The sequence below is a fragment of the Patagioenas fasciata genome, chromosome 2 (genome assembly GCF_037038585.1).
Source record: "Patagioenas fasciata isolate bPatFas1 chromosome 2, bPatFas1.hap1, whole genome shotgun sequence".
NCBI classification, from domain to species: Eukaryota; Metazoa; Chordata; class Aves; order Columbiformes; family Columbidae; genus Patagioenas; species Patagioenas fasciata.
The window spans coordinates 123,832,483-123,856,057 of NC_092521.1; the positions used below are offsets into that span (position 1 = coordinate 123,832,483).

The 23,575-nt window shown below is 36.0% G+C and overlaps 1 protein-coding gene across 6 annotated transcripts in view; it reads right to left on the reverse strand.

The window, feature by feature from the left end:
• Positions 1-2,692: 2,692 nt before the first annotated feature.
• Positions 2,693-23,575, reverse strand: part of ATP2C1 (ATPase secretory pathway Ca2+ transporting 1) — a 68,488-nt gene continuing 47,605 nt past the window's right edge. For 5 of the 6 annotated variants that reach the window (XM_065832523.2, XM_065832525.2, XM_071804882.1 and 2 more), the window contains 15 exons: positions 22,364-22,461; positions 20,220-20,315; positions 20,020-20,109; positions 18,463-18,567; positions 16,654-16,810; positions 15,080-15,250; positions 13,404-13,501; positions 11,732-11,782; positions 10,495-10,661; positions 8,662-8,730; positions 6,843-6,959; positions 6,106-6,253; positions 5,373-5,468; positions 4,359-4,500; positions 2,693-3,510 (listed from right to left, as the gene is read on the reverse strand). In XM_065832523.2, coding sequence (XP_065688595.1) covers positions 3,374-3,510; positions 4,359-4,500; positions 5,373-5,468; positions 6,106-6,253; positions 6,843-6,959; positions 8,662-8,730; positions 10,495-10,661; positions 11,732-11,782; positions 13,404-13,501; positions 15,080-15,250; positions 16,654-16,810; positions 18,463-18,567; positions 20,020-20,109; positions 20,220-20,315; positions 22,364-22,461 — 1,742 coding nt within the window. In that variant the 3' untranslated portion in view covers positions 2,693-3,373. The remainder of the gene's footprint in view (positions 3,511-4,358; positions 4,501-5,372; positions 5,469-6,105; positions 6,254-6,842; positions 6,960-8,661; positions 8,731-10,494; positions 10,662-11,731; positions 11,783-13,403; positions 13,502-15,079; positions 15,251-16,653; positions 16,811-18,462; positions 18,568-20,019; positions 20,110-20,219; positions 20,316-22,363; positions 22,462-23,575) is intronic. The other variant, XM_071804880.1, reaches the window with a different exon arrangement.

The window sequence follows — 23,575 nt, forward strand, 5'->3', positions numbered from 1 at the left end:
AACTACCAGCAGATGGCACCTATGCCCAAACATGGAGCAAGTTACTGGAACTTAACAACCCATTTCTGAATAGACTTCTATTTGCAGCAGTATTCAAAGTTGCATTTCCATCAGATAAATTTAAGTTGAAAGGGGTTAAAGTTCTTTATTTTATTAACCAAAACTTACATCCTTAATCATCCAAATAATCCTCTGATCCATTATGATCCCACATGATTCATTTCACCAAGCTTATAGTTTCTTATGGTTTTTAATCATAAACAGTCACATTTAAAAAGTCTTAGGTATATAAATACAGGCATCTTTGATTCCACTTCGTTAGTGCTGTGAGGAGAGAGGTCTTATGTTACTTTGAATTGAATCTCCCACTGGGAAAATGCTGGAGAACTTAAGTTCTCGAGACTTGCTGAGCAGCAGTATATTGAATAAGGTAAGTCAGAAACTTAATCCACTTTTGGATTAAAAAGGCTGCTATGATCACATGGTATTTTAAGAATACATTTGGGAGTGCAGGCTTGATGATCAAGGATTACTCTACTGGAACTGTGTTCTTAATGCAGAATTCAGCTGTTTGTTGCTGATACAATGAAATACACTTCATTGCAAATACCAATCTTGTTTACGGAATAATTACTGATCCTATGGTTACTTTTCAGAATTTAAATCAAATGTTCCAATTTTTATTTTTGAGTCATTATAGGCTTTCAGTCTTCTTTGGGGAAAAGTAAGAAAAAAAAAAAAAGGGCTCTTACTAAAACTAAAATGTTCTCTATGCTTTAGTAAGAGCAATAAATTCCTTGGTTGCTATCTATTTTCACCTCACATTAAATGCCTCAACTTTTGTGGGAAAAAAACACACTATTGATTCAATAGTTCTGGAGAAAAATCTCAAAGTTGCTATTAGGTGGCAATGATGAAGAGTAGAGCCCAAAAAATGGCAATGGAAGTCAGTCCGTGCATTTTTTCATAAATAATGAGATTGGGCTAGATGAATTACTTGTTATTGTTTCATCTTCCCTTGGAAAACACAGCAAAACTTAGTTTGACATATTTAAAGTGAATTGCAACCTCACCCTGTGAGAAGACAGAATTAATTGTTCACAAGAGACTGAAATTTCATTTCTTGTCTAGATTGAGATAGTTTAATCCAGAAAGCGAGACTTGTGCCGGGAAAGAAGTAGTTAATAAACTTTGCTTAAAGACTAGGCAATGACACTCAAGCTAAGACAACAAATCGGTGTTCATCTGCACTTCTGTACTTATCTGGATTTCTGGGACTCCACAACACCAAGCGGTCAAATCCTACGGAGCGTATCAACAAGTTAAAACTTAGCATGTGAAAGATATAGTTACTGTACTTTCTCTCAAAACCCAAGTTTGTTCACGAGATTCTTCATCAGTGTGCACTGTCACATTTTCTAGCATCTGACTTCACTGGAATCTTAAGAATACTAAATGATAAGCTTTTAAAGTATTCTGAAATTATATTGAAATACAATGTGATAGCACTACAGCTTCACTTGCCAAAGATGGTTATAATTCAACAGGAAGACCCTGACAAATCTTTTCAACTTCTGAAAGGCAGAACTGCTGGAAATAAACTTATGCTTGAAGACATGAAAGCATTTGTGTTACAAGTAACTTGTTCAGGCCATATCAGCTCAGTGTTTCACATAACACCCTGAAGGAAGAGGCGAGGGCCATACGCTGCAGTTTTTACAGGATTAGAACTCCTGCACATTGGTACTGCAGGTCATGTGCATACTGAGCAGGCCCAGGGTCAGCCTGAGCAATGGGTGAACTGCACACGGAAAGCAGACTCAATGGTGGACCCACTTCCCCACCAATCCTGGGAATTTCCAGGAGGAGGGGGAAAAAAACCCCACAACTTCTTAGCAGGGAAGTTCATACAGTACTTTCCAAGCTGCCTTGCTTCCCATGAATTCAGATTCTGAGCACGGCACATGGGGCAAACCGCAACGGTTAAGTACAGAAATATCCCAGTGCCTGTTTACAACAATTCCTCCTTAACCGTCAAGATGACCATCGTGACAGCACAGCCCAGAGCCAATACCAATGCTATACAGGTGTGTATCCACAGTCTTTCAAGCAAAAGTGATACCATTACATCTCCAACTCCCCCTAGAAACCTTGGACATCCTCTTTTCATTAATCCCTAGGCAACTGTTCTTGCATTTCCTCAAGGAATGATGAGTTCTACTCTGGTGAGAAGACGCTGGTGACAACAGCTGCCAAGTCTATTTTGAGGAAGAACACCATTTCCAATTAGTGAATATTACAATATTCAGACATTATCATATTTTAAAATACTATTAACAAATCAAGACACAAAGCTATTATAATGCTTTTCTACCCACAAAAAGTCATTCTGTAGGTTAACATTTTAAGTTACACTGTCAGTAAAAAGTTTATTTTTATGATCAGAGTAGAAGGAGGAAGAGGAAGGGAAATCAAGCTGCTCTGAGAGAGAGGTGGGAGTTTTTTTGCCATTAGAGTGAGGATCAGTGCATTCATTTTCTACCTAAATACACTACAAATCATTTGAATAACAGTTATAAGCTAAAGTAAAAATGAACATGACAAATCAAAGCTTTTATCTAAAATTATATCAAAACAAGCATGCTAATCTGGTGTAAATGCCAGTTTCTTTTAAAACAAAGAGACAACACACTTTTAAGAAAAGCAAACATTTACTTCAAATTGCAGTATAGGCTTTTCAATCACAGAAAGAGAAAAAAAAAAAACAGTGATCTGACAGCGGTCACATCCTGTGCAAAAAAAACCTTGGGATACAAAAAAACTGTAGCACGAGGTCCTTGAGCCGCTTACACATTGCAGAATAAAGTAAATAAATACAGTAGCTAGAATATGGCACTCTTGTGACAGACTCTAAACCCAGTGGAATGCCTCTGAAATATTTTTTATCCTTGTATTAGTAGCAAAGTCCCACCACCATAAAAGTAAAATAGTACAATGTTTTAAATAAAAACAAACTAAAATATTTATACCTAAGAGAAGGATTTTACACAGTTATATCTTTGAAGTGCAGAAAATGGGACTTGGGCTTGGATCTTTCTTTAAATTAACCCCCCACACATAAAATCCCATTCAATCTCAAAAGTAAATTTATGTTTGAGGAAAAATGTTACCAAAGTTGCATAATTTCATTTGTTACTCCCTCAGCTGGGAGTTAAATTCTAAACAGTCTTGAAACATGAGTGTTCATCATTAGCCAGTGAAACAAAGGACTTGACAAAAGCCCTCAGGATTTATCTTCCAAATACTGTTTTGCTTTCTCCTACAACTTTAGACAGCAATCCCTAAGTTTGCAAACAAAAGAATGCAATATGCATCATACATCAAGAAAAGACGAAGTTGACGAAGAAGAACTTCCACGTTTCTGGACCTTTTCCTTGCTTCTTTCAAACTTCTTTATGATCTCAGTCACTATGCACACAGAGGAAGTGAGTCCCAGAAGAAACAGTAAATCTGGAAAGAGATCATTAACCATGTAAGGCTGAGGGCAGACTTACAAAAGAACTAGATTTACAAGACGCTAAAATTGTCTTCCAATCATGGGGTAAGTTCAGGAGAAATGATGCAAGACAATAAATTTTTGCCGACCAGAAGATTAACATGAATAGTTTATGCACAAATCCTAAGTACAAGCACAAAATGTCCCACTTTTAAAGTATATCATAACCCTATTTTTATTCACATCTATGAAAGAAAAGAACACTAAACAATATAATTAGCTTCATACTGAAAAAACAGGAATGACACAACTATGTAAAAACATGTATTTCATGACAATCATTTAACTCCAGAAAACTGTGGAAGTAATAAATGTAAGTCGACAGCATTAAACATAAGGCAAACAGCATTATGTATCTATAGCTTCTTAAAATCCTTATGTCTATTTATCCTACGACAACACAGTTGATTATTTAACAAAGGATCAAAGATTTCTAAATAAGGTGTTTATATTTAGAGCAAAAAATTGCTAAACAGCAAGAGCGACAGTGCTCTAAAAACTTCAATAAATTCTATGTTTCATTTTTGCCTGCATCAGAATGTATATTAAAAAACCTAATATACACAAACACCTAAGAAATTTAAGAATGTACTAATCAGTTGTGTACCATATGCATAAAAATGATAGTTCTTAAAGAAAACATCTAAAGGGATTCTTTTTTTTTCACTAAAAAAATAAAGGTCAGCAGGCTTTGTATTCCTGTTGTATACAAACAGCCACAAAGTGCTGTTAAAGAACCATCAGATAACGTGTTTACAAATTAATCCCTAATGTACAATTTTGAAAAAGGAACTGTTCTTACCCAAGACGCTCAGGCTCTCTGTTTGGAAAACCTTCTGAAGTGGAGGGAAGTAAATAACCAATAACTGCCCCATTATAGATCCAAGGACAGCATAACAGAACATTTTGTTACTGCAAAGTCCAATCTCAAACACAGATTTTGTCTGTAAAATAAACAACACGTTACACTGTACATGTAATCTTAATTATCTAGACAAGAAAATAATTCATAACCACAATTTCTTTTCATCCAGACTTTCAGAAAAAATGTAAAAAATTGTTGACCTTTTAGATAATCCAGAACAAGTTCTTGAACAGGCTAACTGTATTTTCTCTCTGGTAAATAGAATACAAATCTTGTCTTCATAGACAATGACTTGTATATTGAGCTCACTTTTCTGCAAGTACAGTGCATTCGAAGGTGCCCTCTACACTAGAAGGAAGTGGTTTTGTTGACCATGATAATTCACATCGGAAAACAGACCGCAAAGCAGAGTAAATGTAGTAACATCTACTAGCAATGTTCTTTCCTCCAACTAGCACAAAATTTCCGATTTGTTTCCTTAAAACAAAAATACAAACAGGGAATACAGTTTAAGAAGTTTTCCTTGGATTATGGGTTTAGAGTTACAAAATAAAAAAAATATAGCCTTCAACAAGTTTCAGATCCTGGCAAAGATGGTAAACTGACAGAATTTTCGGGAAAACAAATAAAACAAACAAAAAAACCCAACCAAGCGTACACAGCAATACAAAGGAGCACCACACTCCAGCTTTTAGTAAAAATTTCTGTGCTCCTCTCAGGACAGAAGCATTACTACTAGCTCTGCAGCACATAAACAAAGTAAGAAAAGTAATACCTTTGTGTAATTTAAGAAAACCCACCTAGTAAATGTGCGACACTGTGAAGCCTAATAGCAGATGTGAAGTAAGTCTGCAGGAAAACATTTGAAACGAACACAGCAAAATCCTCCCTCAAAGAAAATCCTGCTTATTGTGTAAATACTGTGGTAAACAGACAATACGAATCACTTACCTGAGATCTAGAACTCAAAGCATTGAACATATCAAAAAATACAAAACAGGTGAAAGTCATGGTTGTATCTCGAGGTGTTATTACGTTGTCTCTTAACTGCCAACAAAAGAAACGAAATCGCTTTAGCATGCTTTAAACCCTCCACAACTAAACAAGCTTCTTACAATAATTCCAGTTCTGCTAGCTAGTAAACGAAAGCAAAAGCAATTTGTTTGCCCTGAGTTGATTTAATAAATCATACAGCAAATATGCACCTGTAACTTATAACATTTTGTCATTCCAAGCTGTGATTAAATGAAGCCTCTTGACAAACATTCATGCAAGCACATGGAATAGCAAGAATTCTATGATGCGCTACCAAAAGTTCAAACAATGTTTTTCTCTACTGGAAAAAGGAAGTCAAGTGGGTGTTTCATAATAGTCTGGCTACAAAATCTGCACAATTACTTTCTGTGAGCTAAGGTTTCCCATGTAGATTTGCAACCTGGAAAAGTCTGTGCTAAAATAGAGACTGGGGAATAAAACTGTATCCCTCATTTCAACAACTTCTTCAAAAATCTTCCTTCTCTAATCAGTTAGCTCATATAAGCTTAAATAAGCTGATATAGCTTAAATAAGCATGGAGAAAACTTGCAACTATGTTCATACAAATTCTGAATTCCAGCTACTGGTGTAAAAAGGACTTATTTTAAATTAGTTTGTTACTGCTTTAAATTTTGCACTTTTGCCATACCTCTCTCCAGAAGACGAACAGTGTCCCACAGACGATAATTATGGATGACACCAGTATTTTAACAATCAGGTTTTTGGTCAGAATGCTGTCCTTCAAATTTCTTGGAGGCTTCTGAATCACATCTTTATCCACAGGCTCCACCCCAAGGCTTAAAAGAACATTTTATCATAATAAAAATAATTCACAGTTTCTAACTTAAGGACTATATTTTCTAAGTTGAAAGAAAGATTTGTCCTTACAGCACCTTATATTTTCACTTCAGAAAACAGAGTTATATGTATTAGTAACAGGCAATATTCTAACACTGCAGTCTGAGAGTCCATAGATACATATCAGACAGTATTTAAACTACCAGATGTTAACTTTAAAGGATACTGCAATATTAGTTATGTTCCCTATTTCTGTTACTGTGAATTTAGTGCTAGTTCCTTTCCAGCCCTCTCCTGCATCACCTATCTGCAGCCAAGAGGCTCAGAGAGGGAAGCCACAATCCTGCATACAAGTTTCATGGGCGTATCTGTGGATCTTTAGGTATCCATGCTACCCTCATACTTATCATAAGATAGTAAAGCAAACCAAAAGGAACGAATATAGAAATATACTGCAAACACTGTAATTCAAAGAAAGTGTGCTGTTTCAGAAACGTTTCATTTAATACTTCACAGTTTCCTTTATGAACAACCATTTTCCTTGCTGAAATAAAAGTACAGACCTCTAATGGAATTTAAAGTAATTACCTTTGAGCTGGAGGTCCATCCATAATAATATTGATCCATAAGATCTGCATGGCATTGAGAGGATTAGGAAAGTTCATTAATGTAGCCAGTGAGATTAAAGTCAGTGCTGCTATACTCCTGTTGAAAAAATCCATTTTTATAACTGTCAGCATGTAACATTTCTCAAGATCCACTGATAACTGCTTTGTAATCAACACTTCAACTGTTCAAGAGTAGACACAGATTTTGACAGTGTGAATCGTGACTGATGTAAGCCTGACTTTAAAGGTAGAGCAAGAATTCATTTAGAGTACTCCTCTTGACACAGAGCACATTTAAAACAGCATTACTCTGGCAATTAAAAGACAGCAAATTTGTGTCTTAAAAACTTCCCAAACTTTAAGATAACATTTCAGAGTCATCTCTCACCTTCACCTAACTGATTTTTCTACTGGGGAACTGGGCCCTATGCTTTTATTGCGCCACAAGCAGAACTTCTAAACACAGTTTTGAAAAATAAACTGCTTTTACACTTTTGATGTAAACACTACCACCTGTCACTAGTTTGACTAATTACTCAAGGCAAGGTACTACCCAAGCTCCCCCAAAATAACTATACCACCCCTCACTACTAGCAAGATGAAAAGGCTAGGCAAAAGACTAAAAATAGATTAGCTTGGTATTAGAAACCTCTCCAAACAAGTATGTGCTAATTGATTTCAGTGCAAGATTCAGTGGTTTCATAACCAAGAAGAAGAGAGCAAGGCTTATGATTATTCTGAATTTCATGTTCTACTGAACCCTATTATGCTCTCCCCACAAAGAGGGACAGAAATAAAAACAGAGTAACTCATTCATCAAAACCTGCAGACTACCATTCCCAAGGATAACAGGCAAGCACACTTTCCTAGAATATCTATGCTTAACTATTTCTCAGATGCAGATTTCTAGTGTGCTACCAATGCAGGACACTAGTCAAGACTGAAAGTATATGACAGTATACAATTCTTATGCAAGTTTTAAGAGGCTGGTGTTCTCTGTGTTTCGTCGTGTTGGGAGTTTCTGGTGGGGATCTTTTTTTTTTTTTTCCATTATGGTTTTTTGGGAGCTATTTGGCATTTGTTGGGTTTTGGGAGAGTATTTGGCAGTTCTGGAGTTTTTGGGTTTTGTTGCTTTTTGTGGTTTGTTTTGTTTTAAATTTCTGCAACTTTATTCAAGCACTCAGAAATGCCATGAAGGCTTCAAAAAAGTATCATGTACAAAATGGTGAGAGGAAAGCCATGCTTCTGAATCCAGATTCCATAAGATAGTTTCAAAAGTTTTGTGAGTTTAAGGTATAATCAACTCCTGTTTAAATACACACGATATATTCAGCACAGGGATCCTTGCATGCAAGGAAAGGAACTCAGCTTCACAGAGCTAACTCATTCCACAAACCAGTATATGGATCACAGAGAAACTAACCTCCTGTTTCCCAGGTTTCCTCCATTTGATATACACGTTCTGGTCAAGGAGAGAACGACTACTAACTTCTCCTTTAAACAAGGACCCAAACATAGCTATGCTGTTTCTCTCCATCCTCTCAATTTTTGACTTTTCACATCTTAACAAGAACTGTGGCAAAGTTAGATGTCTGTTTATTGCACTATTTTCTAGTTCTTTAAAAACGAAACAAGCCACCAAAATACAAAACACTGAAAATTCAAAAGCATAGCATTATCAGCATCCTACATGAAATTTGGAACGTTCATGTGAATTCAAGCAGCATCTGCTCCATGATGTTTTGATATATTCACAATGTCATTAGAACCTTCTGATATAGTCAAGTTTTCAAACTTACGTGCTCAGTTGAAATCTAACAAAATTTTTAATGTTATTATAAATTCCTTTACCCTCTTCAATTGCAGACCTACAATTAAAAACAAATATTAAATCACTAGACAAGACTACTGCCAAAAAAGCCTAAGACAAACAAAAAAAGCTACTACTTTAAGCAGCAATACAAATGTCAAGAAATAAAAGGAGTCGAGGTTCTTAGAGCTTTGGCAGTCGTTTTTCAACTTCATTACAAGAATAATCACCACAGTTATATTTCCAGCTGCTTAACTTTCAAAGTGAAACATCGGTAGTAAAATCTCCTCCTTGTTCAAGGTTCACTGTCATCCTTCCTATTCAAGTTAGACAATTTGAAAAGAAAACCACACACACTTTCAAATGAACATAGAAATGTAGCATGACTTTAGAAGACCATGTATTCTTACTGCACTTGAATTAAATATGTATAGACCATCTTTTCAACCTCTAGCATGTGTCTCAGCAACTTGGCTATTACATTAAGGCAATTACAGCAGTGAGAAAGTGTTCTGTAATATCTAAATCAAATCTACTCTGCTGCAAATAAAACCCATCTATTTCTTCCATTCCCCCAGGAGCCAAGAACAATTAATCAGCATTCTTTTTGTAACTTTTAAGACAAAAAGATTAAAGGGCTTGGGGAACCAATGTAAAACTATGGAAGCGCACACTCTTTTTCCCCTAGTGTTCACCACTCTTTTCACTCTGCTATTAAGAACTTTTCTGATGAAGCAAGCAAAACTGGATAAAGCATTGGAGCAAAAGCCTCATCAAGCTCAAGTAAAGTACCAGAGATGTCCCTCCCTTGTACTCTTCTGAAAGTATCTTAAAATGATTCCCTCTTCTGTTTTTTGCAGAAGAGTACATTGCTGTTGGTTGAACTAGTATGGAAACCTTTTAACTCTCAGACCATCCTCTGACATACTGCTACCTAGGTAAATTTTCTTCTGTTGTACTTATACATCTCAGTCCCTCCCAAAGCATTAAGCATCACGTTTTCAGACAAACTGAAGTGTTCTGCGATTTATGCATAATTTTGAAACAAAGTCTATCTTGCTAGACAGCAGTCCAGCTCTGCCAACAACCACTACCTTCAAAAGTCAGATGGATTAAATACAAAACAAGTTCAGCTGTGCTGTCTTTGATGTATATCAAACAACAAAAATGAACAACTAACAAACAGCTGGTTACCACAAGTTGGTAACTTATTTTCATCTGTGATATTGAAATTGCTTATATTTCTTTCCATTTCTGAAACACCATCACGTTTAAAGAGTTGAAAACAAACACAGCACTGTGTAAATTTTTTAAATCTTGAGAGGAATGCTCTCTCTCATTTTTACATGAGATTTGTGCTTCTGAAGTAAAAAATTAAATGAAGATGAATCCTACTGACAGCTAAAAGACCCACAGTTTCAACTATTATGTCTCCAAATATACTATAATATTGTAATTCTACTTGGAGAAGCAGAAATACAGGTCAGTTTTTATAGCACACACATGTACACCCTCCTTTGTTACTACACCTGATCTATATACAACACCAAAGTAGCAAAGGTCTAAATACGTAAGCACATTTTTATATTATTATTATTATTAACACAGAGAAAAAGAGAGAAATGCTTAGTTGCCTCTTGTACAGCTCTTTTTTAAGAATATAATACAGGCAATCACCATAAAACTAATTCTCCTGACTTAGCTGAGACCTCACTAACAGTTGCTATGCTTACAAGTTCAAGGAATTTCTTTTGGTTTTAACCCCAGCAACATTTCATTAAAACTATATATAGCACAAGGTATGCACATAAATGCCACCTACATTATTGTCTGAAAATCATCATCCACAAGGATCATATCTGCTGCCTCTTTACAAACATCTGTTCCAGTTTGTCCCATTGCTACACCAATATCTGCAGCCTTCAGAGCAACAGCATCATTCACTCCATCTCCCGTCATAGCTACCACTGCACCATTATTTTGCAGGGACTAAAGAAAAAAAAAGGGAAAAGAGCTTAAATCAGAGATTGAAATAACCCATCCTATTAAATTATTCTAGATACAAGGTTGGTATCTTCACACCTCCCCCTCAATTTTTTTCTAATTCCACTGTAAAAATAAAAATTAAAAAAAAAAAAAAACCACAAAAACAAAAATCAAGCATTTATATTTTAATTAATTTTTATACAAGTGTTTAGGTTAAACTTCAGTGAATATATTCAGACAGCCTAAATTTTAAAGGTAGCGTGTATAAAACCTGCCTTTAAGAGAAAGTAAAAAAACTCTAGAGAAAGAAAGAAGATACAGTATTTACATTTTAACATTATCACCCTCTTATAATTCTCAATATATTCCAACTGTCTGAATGTTTGACTTCCTTCTCCTTATTGTTGCTATTCTGATTATTACAATTGCTACACTAAGTATGTTCCTCTTTGCTACCTTCTTTTATTAAATTCTGAATGGAAGCATTATCTCAGACATGAAATTCATGCCCTTTTACCTTGTCCTGAGAAGTCTCAGGAACGTGGCTATTTCGAGTTCGTAGTAAATTCAAGTCCAATGTGACACAAAAATCTCAACCAACCCTCAGCTCCCAAAGCAGAAGAAAGCAAGCACGACATGGCCTACCAGCAGCTGCCAGAATTTACTGTTCTATTTGGATTTGGTTTTTTTCCTGGTAGCTGGCCTGTTTGATTTTCACTGTGCCTCCAGTGCTTCCTGCTCCTAATGACCAAGCTGATAGCTCTTCACTCACTTTCTTCTTTCAGTCAAGACTCCTTTTAAAAGGCTCCCCAAGCCAACTCTTTGGACTAAACACTGAGCAAGAGTGGGGCATTGGCACACAGGCATTCAGGGACAATGTATTTTCTATAAAAAACCTCTAATTTATGGGGCACTACATATTTTTATAGGTAATATTTTAAAACACGCTTCACTTTTCAAACTGAATTTCTGGTTTCATCTTGACACACTGAAGCACATTATGATTTAAGTAAAGGCACCACAAATGGTACCCATTGCAACAGACCAGCACTTGAGCCTCTAGTAAGACGTACCTTTATGATTTTCAATTTATGTCGGGGACTGGCTCTGTAAAATACTGCAACCTGTTAAAAGCACAATGGAGAAGTAGTGAAAATTTGAGAAAAGTAAAGAATTGCACTGGATTCTATAAAACTAGAGGAAAAAAAAAATATTAAAGGCCTGCTGTACTCTCAAAGTTGAAGCACCAGCGAGCTGTGTTTTTAATAGAGGGAAACCATTAATTCCAGAGAAGACTTGAAGCATGTTCCGGTAAACAAAGTTGGTGCTACTTGTTCAAGGATAGAATATGCATTTTTAAAACCCTCTGAAATTGTGAAGCAACTGAGTTATAATGGCTTGCTGCTGGCCTTCCTGACTAAATTTATGCAGGCAACTGCTGTGCTGACTCCCTTAAGTAATGTCCTCTTCCCTTGTCAGCACTAGTGGCAAGCTACTCAGGACATTTCAATTTTACTAGTTTGTACAGCATATTAGTAACAGATCGAAACTTCAAAGCTAATTAATAAAGACTCCAGCTTTGAAGGAATTATTATTTTTGTCTCTAGTCTTCTCTGTGAATTGAAATTTAAGCGTGTGGAATTTAGTTTTCCATAAATCCTATAATGTTAGCATTCACATCTATTTTTCCTTTTTAAGAAGTTGGATAAGAAGTTAGACTTCTCAACAGCTACTTTAGACTGTACACGGGTATCAATCTTACTTGTTCCTTTTAACTAATTCCTAATAAGATTTTAAATAAACACTTAGAAAATTAATTGGGTCTCAGCTCAAACATGCACAAAGTAAATTTGTAGCTATTTCAGCTACTTAAAGTGGACAGCCCTTAAGAACAAGCATTACCAAGTAAACCAAAATTCCTATTTGCAACACAGTTCTTTTCTTCCAAGTTTGTTTTTCTGAGTCACCAACGAAAGACATAAAGCTGACATGCACATTTCTTGATTGTAAACATTGGCTTTTGGCTTGCAGACTCAAGAATGCTGCATCATAAATTTGCAGTCTTTTGCAAACAACACAGCACTTTGATGCATCAATTTTGCAAGACAGCCAAGCCTGAATCTCAACTGCATTTCATTATGCCTTTACATTTACAACTTCGACATTGGCTAATACATTTGGTTACTTAATAACTAAGAAATAGTAAATAAATAGACCCTTTCAAAATTCTCAACCAGTGACCTCAGATGAATTTAACATCATTAAAGATACAGACAGCTCCTCTTACAGATTACAAAATGATACACTGTCTTAACATGTAAAATGTAAGGTTATATATATGAGCTGAGCTACTCAAAGAAATAAAATTGTCTAACAATACAAAAAGATGATGATGTTCACTGAGAGGTGGCAAAACGAGAGTTCCAATATAAGCATTTAAAAGTAAAAACAAACTGAACCATTAAAAGAGACAAAAATAATAAACTCTCTAAAAAGATAAGTGTGTGAGCTGAAATAAATAAATTTTCATATGGTCAAACCAAAAGATACTTGTTTGATCTGGGACAGCTTCCATATTTCTGTACTAAAAGCCTCTGGTAACTTATTGTACCACTTACTTCTATTAGAAACATGTCATTTTAATCTCAGAAGCCGCATTTAAGCTTTCTACAGAAAAGCAAAAGCATTTCTCAATATAAAGTATGTACTCTCCTGCATTTCAGTAAATAGTATATTAAAACAAACCTTTGGTGTTATTTGAGAAAGCTGCTGAATATCCAAATCATCTATTTCTTCCCCAGAGATTGCCTGTGAATTTTTGGAATACAATCCGAGTCGACTAGCTAGAAATAAGTAACAAAAGAAGGTATTACAAAATTTACGCTTTTAAAACATTAAGTATCCCAAATTTTTTAAACCTATTATTTTGTGCAGCATTTCAGATCTGAAATGCCTAGAGCTGAACATCTTGACACCTAATTGATTCAGTATCCTGGAGTTAGTTATCTGAACCCTTGAGTAACTAACACATGCTACAAAGACTGTTCCATATAAACGCAAGAGCTCGGTCATCTCTAAAGAATTCACAGTTCAAAAATAAGACAGAAAATTAAAAATTATGTGGGGCAAGAAAGAAAAAGGCTCTCTGAGAAAGTACTGCTAATTTGGGGCTGTACTTTTTCTGCGCACATTTAACTTTTTCTTCATCATCCTGTGCGTAAAGAATTCATATTTTGGCTAAAGGACCTGTACTTTAATGTATTGAAGGGAAGCTGCTGAATCAACGTATATTATGATTAAGTTACAAAGAACGTACTCTTCATTAAACGATAACATGATAAATGTTTCTTAACCACCTGCAAAATGAGAGGATATTTTTCAAGGTTTCAGATCCTCTTGTATGACAAGATGGAGACAGAAGATTAAGTAATACATTGTTCAGGAGCAGGATACTTAGCTTATATTTAAGTAGAAACTAACAGAGGCATTGTAAGTAAGCCATAGAATAGAGAAGTATAATTCAAGGCTTGTACTGATTAATTACTTATGTAAGCATGCACTAATTGCGTTTGAACAAAGGGCTGCTAACGTGGAAAGGTCGATCAGCAGATACATGAAGAAGACTACGAAAAAGACCCTCAGAGGAAAAGGCCTCCCCAAGAGGCTGCAGTACTGTAAAAGGACATTAGATGGCAGCAAAGACCGTGAAATAACTGACCTCATGTTGATGTAATCGTTTCTTAGTATCATTTTATGTTGAAATTTTCCAAAAATTGTGATGAATATGCAATAGTTGTGTAAATAGAAGCAATGCAAGAGCGCCCAGTCGTGGCAAGAATCCCCAGTGTGACACCAGGGCTAATGAATAATAAGTAATGCAAGAATGTCCAATAATTGGGGTGACGCCAGTGCTGCTAATTAAGAATGCCTGTTTAACCATATGATTAACTACTGTTCAGTCAATTTCTTTGTTTCATATTACATTGTAAAACATAAAGTTCAGTAAAACATAAAGTTCATGTTTAAATATTTATTAATAGTACTTAACTTCAAACTTAGTTATATGGACAGATATGTATCGGATAGTACTGAAGTGACATATCCTTCCTAAGGTGGTATTGGGGGTATAAGAATCAGAAACCAAGTATATCTGATAACAAAATACAGTAAGCAAATTCATATTCTCAAACAACAGAAGTAATGCATTAACCAAATTCGAAAAACTACATTTTAAGCTGAAACCGAAGTATCACTTCAGGCTAGGGGGGTTGTGGTCTTTTTGTTTCTAATTCCATTGTGCCATATCCAACATACAGAACTCATAAACGTTATAGACTTAATACCCACAATTCGTAACAATTAGCTAAGCACTGCTAAAATGGAAAACAAGTGAAAAATGAAAGGAAGTGAACTATTCATACCAATGGCAACTGCAGTCTCCTGTGAATCTCCAGTAATCATTTTTATTGCAACTCCTGATGTGATAAGTGTAGTAACAGCTTCTTTTACACCAGTCCGTGGAGGATCAATTATTCCCACAAGTCCCAAGAAAGTCAGTTGTCCTAACTCGGGACCAGAAGCTAATGCCAGAACTTTCAGGAGACAAAAGAAAAGAAGATTTGAAATTAACATTTCAATCAGCATTTTAAACAACTGCTAATATTTCTTTGCAAAAATGAAAACTAATGACACACAAATATACGTCTGCATATTGACCAAAGTGCTGAAAACATTTTGAGAAGCTTCATTCATCTGAAATCAGCTTCTCCCAAGCAGATGTTCAGAAATGAGACATAATTGAACTAGCAGGTCAGCATAAAGCAAAGGGTGGGAAGTGCAATTCTTTTTTTTTTTAAACCTTGGTAAGCAATACCTTTCCTTGAGTATTCAGGATAGCCTACTTATGTATGTTCCTTTCTTCTAAAGAGTAGTCTTTTCACCAGACATATACATTCCAGCTTTTAAAGATAACTTTACTATTTGTTCTCAGATTAAAGTGTTTATATTTTCACTGCGTGGAAAAAGAACAGCTTTATGGTTTCTCTGTGTATGCATGGTCTTTTATGCAAGATGATGACAGGAAAGATCAGTCAACGTATTTTTATTTTATGCCCCCTTTTTTTTTCTTTTAGAGAGGTAAGTTTTATTTGGTACATGCTGTGTATTTTCTGGAATGCCTTTTACAGTAGAAATCTTCATTCAAATGTATTTATATGACACTAAAGTTGTAAGAGAAAAGCAAATTCACTGTTCTCAAAAAACTACCCTGGATTTTTCTGTTTGACAGTGGTCTGAAGCAGACACAAAGAATGACTGTCCAAACAAAACAGGCACAAAGAGATACCACTTCTGGCAATCTGCTCAGTTCCTACTAATTTGTATCTTGGGCATTTCCTGAGCCACACAGTACCTATATCTTCACATTAAAAAGCTTTGGATGGACTTAACAGCCCTCAGGATCTCTTTACAGAGGCCAAAGAAAGCCAGTCATGTATAACGGTTGTCCACAATCAACTCCTATCAATCATCTTGTGAAAAATGCTTTCAGTTGTATTTAAAAGTCTATACACCTTATTAATATAAAATATAATCCTAATGGCATCTTCTGACTTGCAGTCTGACTTGCAGTGCTGGCCTAACTCAAAAAGGTGCCAGGACCCAAAGTAGTAGAAAAACAAACACATTCACATTTTTAAAAATCCACAAAAATCTATAATGAGATACGGAAGCTATCAGGTAGCAACGTGCTGTTCTGTCATGGTCACATGCAAGAGATGGCAGGAACCAGCAGTGCCTTGTCTCCCCCCTTTGCAATTTAATCATGCTATTATACAGGCCTTAGGCAACAGCACTTGTTTTCCACTCCCTCATTTTAAAAGAAAACTAAACAACCCAGTGGTACTTACTGAACAATAAAATTCCCAGTGCCTTGTTTTTTTTCAGATAAGAAGTGTCATTGTAACAGAAAGTTATTTTGAGACACAAACAGTCTTACCTCTGAGTCCTGCAGAGCCCATAGATGTCTTCTCTTGCTGGTACTGCTCTCGCTGTTGCTGAACAAGAGGTAGGGTCTGCCCCTTACAGTTATATGATGTACAGTACCTAATGACTTGTTCATAAGCACCTTTCATAAAGCAAATCTCAGGTTTATCCTAAAAGGAAAAATAACGGTTGTGTGTACATGTGTATATATGCATAAATATATGTGAATACATACACACAGATACATAAGAATGGCATGTCTGTACTTCTCTAAAGAGTCTTCAGAATTTAATGCAAATCAAAGTTAAATTTCTAAGTCTAAAAATCTGTTCTTTTGAGTATTTCTATCCCATGTACATTCAAGAGCAGCACTGTAAAAAGAACCAAGCTAATAATCAATATCTCATTTCAGTAGCCACCATACACATTAGACACTGTGGGGTCACAGTGTATAGACTGAAGAGGCCATGCAAAGGACAGAAATGAAACCTACACAGAACATTAGACCTGAAAGACCTTCAGCTTAACATCTGACCAGCTGCACAGGTCATCCAACACCACCTGCACCCTTGTGCCATGCCTAACGATTCTCAACATTTTCCAGACAGCTTTCTAGCCTTGATGATATCAAGGGACTGAGAATCCTCCACCTGCTGTGAATACAACTGCAACGCTAAATCAACCAATCTTTTCCCTTCCCCCCTTTTCCATTAGGAATTGCTGCCTCAGCTCAGTTTCCAGTCACTGATTCTCATCTTCTCTTCCCTGTTGGGCTAAAAAGCTCTCTGTTAATATAGCTATTTTCTCCCTGTGAAGGGATTTACGCACAGTAGTCAAGCTACCTCAAACTTTCTGATGAGCTTAACTGATAGAGCTCTAAATTTCTAATCCCACTGCATTTTCTTAGCCTTCAAATTTATGCTCCCTTTAGAATTGTTACAAATTATTCAACAATCTTTTAAAATGTCGATACCAAAACACAAACGCAGTAAATACTCACATGGACGAAAATCATATAGCAATTCCTGCTCACTACTCTTGTACATACAAAGATAATACAACCATATTATTAATACAGATAAAAGCTTTGTTTCCAAAGCAAAGATTCTGCTTTGGTACTTGAACACTGTCAGCAAACCTTTTTTTGGTCAGAAGTACTAGTAAATTTTCCATAAATCCAAGATAAAGTCTGTTGTTGTGCATATTATCTAGAAGGCTCCAGTTATTAGACTGGTAGTAACTACGTCAATATTTGTAACAAAAATATTCAGATTGTTCTAAATGAAATATAAATGCAAACATATATGTGAAAGCACCAGAAGACACAGAAGAGGTTAAAGAACGGTTTGTATTGATAATCCAGGACACTGTTGACATCAATAACTTCCGTCAACACTGGGGCATGTGCTGTCTGCGTAAAACAAGAAAAACCTGTGTTTTCAAACTAAAAAAATTTTAACTATTGAACATAAATGTATCTTCTTACTCTTAATTCATTATGTAACTATGTAGCCCTGAAACAGCAGAATATTGGCATAATTAATTTAGATGTTTGAGGAGGGAGGGAAGAGAAGGATGAAAAAACATTCAAAGTCACAGCTAACAAAATACTTAAAATAATTTCCCAGTATGCCTTTCATGGAAAAAAAATCTTGTGATTCTTAATCTCATCTCCACTTCAGAGTTTGAAACTAAAGCTGTGACTATTATCAGCTGTGCACTACTATCAGTCAGTCACAACCTCTGAATTGAAAAATCAGGATATTAAACAAGGTGCATAACCATTCTACAGAGTTAATGCACAAGGAAACAGTGAGTTTACCTGCTGTGTTCTGTGAACACATTTAACAGCCATCCATTTTTGTTCTGAGCTGAAGGGATATTCAGCCTTCCTTATGTAGTCTTCCTGGAGTCCATCTAAACCCATCTGTATAAAACAGAAGTACCACCACAACATCAAGAGCTTTCCTTTTCAAACAGTTATGCAATTTGTTGACTTGTTGAGGCATCTTAGTTAACAATCATTATTTCATTAAAAACCTGTTTCATCTTCAAAGTTGCTTTTGAGCACACTATTTCAGTTTAGACAAACTTCTGACAGACTAGCAATGAAATAACCTAGAAGATACTTTCAGGTTTCAGCATAAGTCAGACCATGTAACGCTAGATAGTACCTTTGATCCAATGATCTTGAAATACTTTGTAGATTATGACCATCCACAAATACAAGTCTTGCAACAGCTAGCAACGTAGCTCTTGATTTGACAAAAGACGTCTAAAGCTGCAATGCTTTTTCCTTTTTCTTTTTTTTTTAATATCTTCTATGTAATTTCTCTGCTAGGATGGCCAACAAAATTATAACACAAAACTGTGGCAAAGTCTGGAAAAGGCAGGTCACTGATTTTAAGTGTGAATGATTCAACCTGAAATGACTTTTTTTTAGTCATCACAATCACCCAAACATTTAATCTGAAACTAACCATGAAGAGTCCAGACAAAGGGCATTTCATTCTGGATGCTGTTTTCTCCCCACCCTGATGCAACCTCACAGCATTCTGTGCTCCACCCTCAACCAAGAGCAGAGAAAGTGCCGATTAAAGAAGCTGCAGAAGCAGCAGCCTGCCCTAAGTCATTCTCAGTACAAAAGAGAGCTTCACAACTCCTTCACTACCTCCCTTTCCAGATACTGATGTGATGTGACTCCTGTTCTTCTCAGTTTCTAGGGGCTCTTGCCAAAATAACATCATTCTAGCCCTTTCCAGTCAAAGACTGGGGACTTGGAATGGGTCTCAGCAAGAAGACAGATACATCTCAGGTCTTAGTTACGCAGGAAGAGGAATAGTGTAATGCATTCACCTTTTATGAGTTCATTCACCATCACAGAAATCAAGTGCTAAGATGCCTTGCCACATTTCTCAGTAACTGTAATGGGTGTGTCACAGCATTATAAAAAAAGCAAACCAACAAAACATTTAACCAGTGTCCACAATTCAAACTACCTGTGCCCTGCACTCAAAGGGCACTATAAATGCTGTAGTCACCACCAATACATCAGTTATCAACTTCTTACTGCTTCTGATGAGAACTGGGAAAGAGACGGCACAATCAATATTCAACAGGTAGCATAGTTTGTGGCAGGCAAAATGACAGTACTAAGTGCAAAAAGATTAAAATAAAGATTTTATTTTAGTTCTAAATAATTTTCTCTTATCTTTCCAAACACCCAAAGACTTCCCACAGATAACAAACATAAGACATCAGCAGTTGCAATACAAACAAAGGAGCCCCAAAGGAGAAGAAAATGAGAAAAAACACCCAAAACTTATTTCTACACAATTCCCACCTGCCATGAATCCAAAAAGCACCATCAAGTACGCACCTTCATAGCAAGCGCGATTAAAGCCCCTTCTGTCGGCTTCCCCATTAATGTGTTGTTCCTAATCAAAGCATCGTTGCACACGCAACCGGCCTAAAAGATGAGGAAGGAAAGGGGAGAAAACAGAACACAAAGTAAATGCCATACAAAGCTCTTATGCTACATCATTAATTAAAACTGACTTCCCCATGCCATGATCTTACCTCAACGATTTTGCTAATGGATGGGTTGTTATAACCATGAATAACTTCACCATCGAGCATTACTTCTCCAAACCTGTTATAACCTACCCCAGTAACCTGCAAGACAAACAGCCAAAGGCAGTATGCAATGTAATGTTCACCAAGTTCATAAACTGTTTTCATCTCAGCTTTTCACAATGAACTACCAAAAACTTCTAAAAGGCCATTCATAATGACTGATTTTACCCAGAGTGAATGGATCCTCCTGGGCCCCTCAGTTCAAGAAGAACAGGGAACTGCTGGAGAGAGTCCAGTGCAGGGCAATGAAGATGATGAAGGGAATGGAGCATCTCCCTTATGAGGAAAGGCTGAGGGAGCTGGGTCTCTTTAGTTTGGAGGAGACTGAGGGGTGACCTCATTAATGTTTATAAATATGTAAAGGGTGAGTGTCACAAGGATGGAGCCAGGCTTTTCTCGGTGACAACCAATGCTAGGACAAGTGGCAATGGGTACAAACCGGAACACAAGAGATTCCACTTAAATACGAGAAGAAACTTCTTCTCAGTGAGGGTGCCAGAGCACTGGAACAAGCTGTTCAGGGAGGTTGTGGAGTCTCCTTCTCTGGAGACATTCAAGACCTGCCTGGACACATTCCTGTGTAACCTCATCTAGGTGTTCCTGCTCCAGCAGGGACATTGGACTGGATGATCTTTTAAGGTCCCTTCCAATTCCTAACATTCTCTGATTCTGTGATATTCAGCTTCTAATGTAGCAGGTGCTAGATTAAGGAACAGAAACTCTTGAGGGCAAGCGAGTTAATCAACCAAATACAGATTAGAGCTGATTTTTTTTTTTTTTTAAAGTAGCAGTTTTATTCCTTAGAATAAATAAAGGCAGTGTATGTTATTTCCTGACAGTATTAGGCATGCTTTATTTTTTTTCTTCTTTCTTTGCTTTCTAACTTTTTCCTTCTAGTTGTCTTTATCCTGGTTAATAACGCATATCCCCCCCGCAGGAGAATGGAATTATAGAGCAGAGTGCCACTTTCATCCAGTAAAAAGAAGAAGAAAAAAAAAAAAAAGAAAAAAAGAAAAAAAACCCCACAAAACAAACAAACAAGAAAACACTACATAGTTGAATAGTCCCTCAGCTGAGACTTCAGAGAGGTGGTAAAAACAGTAAAAGTGTATTTTTACTGCATAAAAACCAGGCATCCCACCATGATCCTAAAAAAGTTTTCACGTCTACAGCATTAACAACTAATATTTCACAGCCATTTCAAGTTCTCTTTCAGCTAGGAAAAATATGTAAACATATTGCACTAGCAGTAAATAAAAAGCAATTACAGTATTTCTAAGTCTAAGAATAGAAAAATAAATACCAGTATATATAAGGAAGCATAGACAGATGACAGGAAAGAAAAACTTTGAGTATTTATGCTTATGAAAGTCAACGACAAGACCCTCCGTTAGTTGTAATGTGAAAAAAAACCCTGATCAAGAAGAGTTAGAGAATTTAAGAACTTGTTTAAAACACTCCCATGATACCACATCTAGTTCCACACCTTGCTGCTTTTCCATTTCTGCTGCTTTTGCTTCTATTTCGTGCATTTACTTCAGTCTTTGCAGCAATTCCCCAACCACAGCAACCACCAGTTCATGTCCTGCTCCTACTTCCAACTCCACTCAGTATGAATACACAAGAATGACAACACATATATGCAGTATGAAGGGTTCACGCAGTACATTGTCTTTTTAACCAAAAGCTGAATATCCCTATTTTAAATGTTCATAACATAAATTTTATTTTATGCGCTTGCAACAGCAAAAGAGCCTCAACTTTCTGTACTGAATAAAAACCACAATCTCTCAACTTGTCTTTGTACTGTGTCTCAGCATCTGTATTTTATTGTGACTTACAGACACTGAGAGACTTAAGAACATAATATGAAAAGGCCTAGATATCATAGCTCAAAAACAGCAATACTAAATGAACTGGAGGACAGAATTAACTGGATGTGGAGGAACAGGAATTTGATGCAACAAACCTATGCTTTAACTGATGCTTTACCTGCAGTATACTCAAGCATGTTTCAACAAAGTAAAAAGGAAAATTAAAGTCCAAGACTACATACAACAAAACATACTAAAGTCCTCACTACATACCTCAGCATGCTGCCCATCTGAAGTAAAAATATGAGTAACAGTCATTTCATTCTTTGTCAGAGTTCCAGTTTTATCTGAACAAATTACATTGCAACAACCTGAAATAACCAATTAACATTTATAAGACAATGCTTGTTTAGAACAATGTAACTAACACGAACAAAAGTATTCAAGACAAGCAAATTTCTAGCAATACTGCAGCTGTCTGTGTGAAAAACACAAACCAGAACTTAACAAAGCCAATTTTCAACTAATGAAGAGCTGTACAAGGTTCTTCGCAAGTTTGTCCGATAAACAAATAAAAAAACCACCCCACTAATTAAGATCCCAAATGCACAACTGGTCTGAAATGCTTCCATTCACTACCTCTCCATTTTATTTCATTGTATCTCAAACTACATTACTGAAATCTCAATTGCAGCTCCTGGTGAGCAGGGAAGCTACCAGCCCGCTTTACAGCAGTCATTCTTTATCAAAAAGCACATCTGACACTAACCACAACACTTATGTCACAAAAAAACCCCTTACTATTTACTACTAAATAATAAGTTTGAAAAGATTACAGAAACGTGAAAAATGTATATGCCTTTTTAACTCAGGAAAATAATATTTTGAGTGTTGCAGTATCTTGACTTTCTGGACACGATAGCACGAATTGCAAAAACCAAAGGAAAAAAAAACCCACCTCACAACACTAATGAAACTCTGCTAGAGGCACTAGAAAAAAATATTTCCAGTCTTCAAATGCAAAAAGAAATTAGAATGCAGCAGAATTATTAACTTATTTCCATTTCTTTTCCATGTGCTTTACATGTTTCAAGGCTGAAACTGCGTACAGAATGTTTTTAAGCTTTTATGATTTACAATCAAGTTTTAATATGAGCAGCATAACATCTGAAGGTGCATTATGATTACAGAGTTCTTTGCAGTACTCGAGCTTAGATTTCTTTGCAACTGTCAGTATCATTCCTGAATTTACACCAAAAATTTCATTTAAAAGACATTTTACAAGCCTTTTAAACAAGAACATCTTAGTGCAAACAAGTAGAGTACTCCATACATCCAATCACTCTGCAATTTAGAGTATTGCTAGTGTGACACACTATTAATTGACAGTTTATCTCAGTAAAAAAAAAAAAACCACACAGTTACAGTTACACAATATACCCAAATTCTGTGTAAAATGCATGCAATTTACTAATGTTTTAAAGA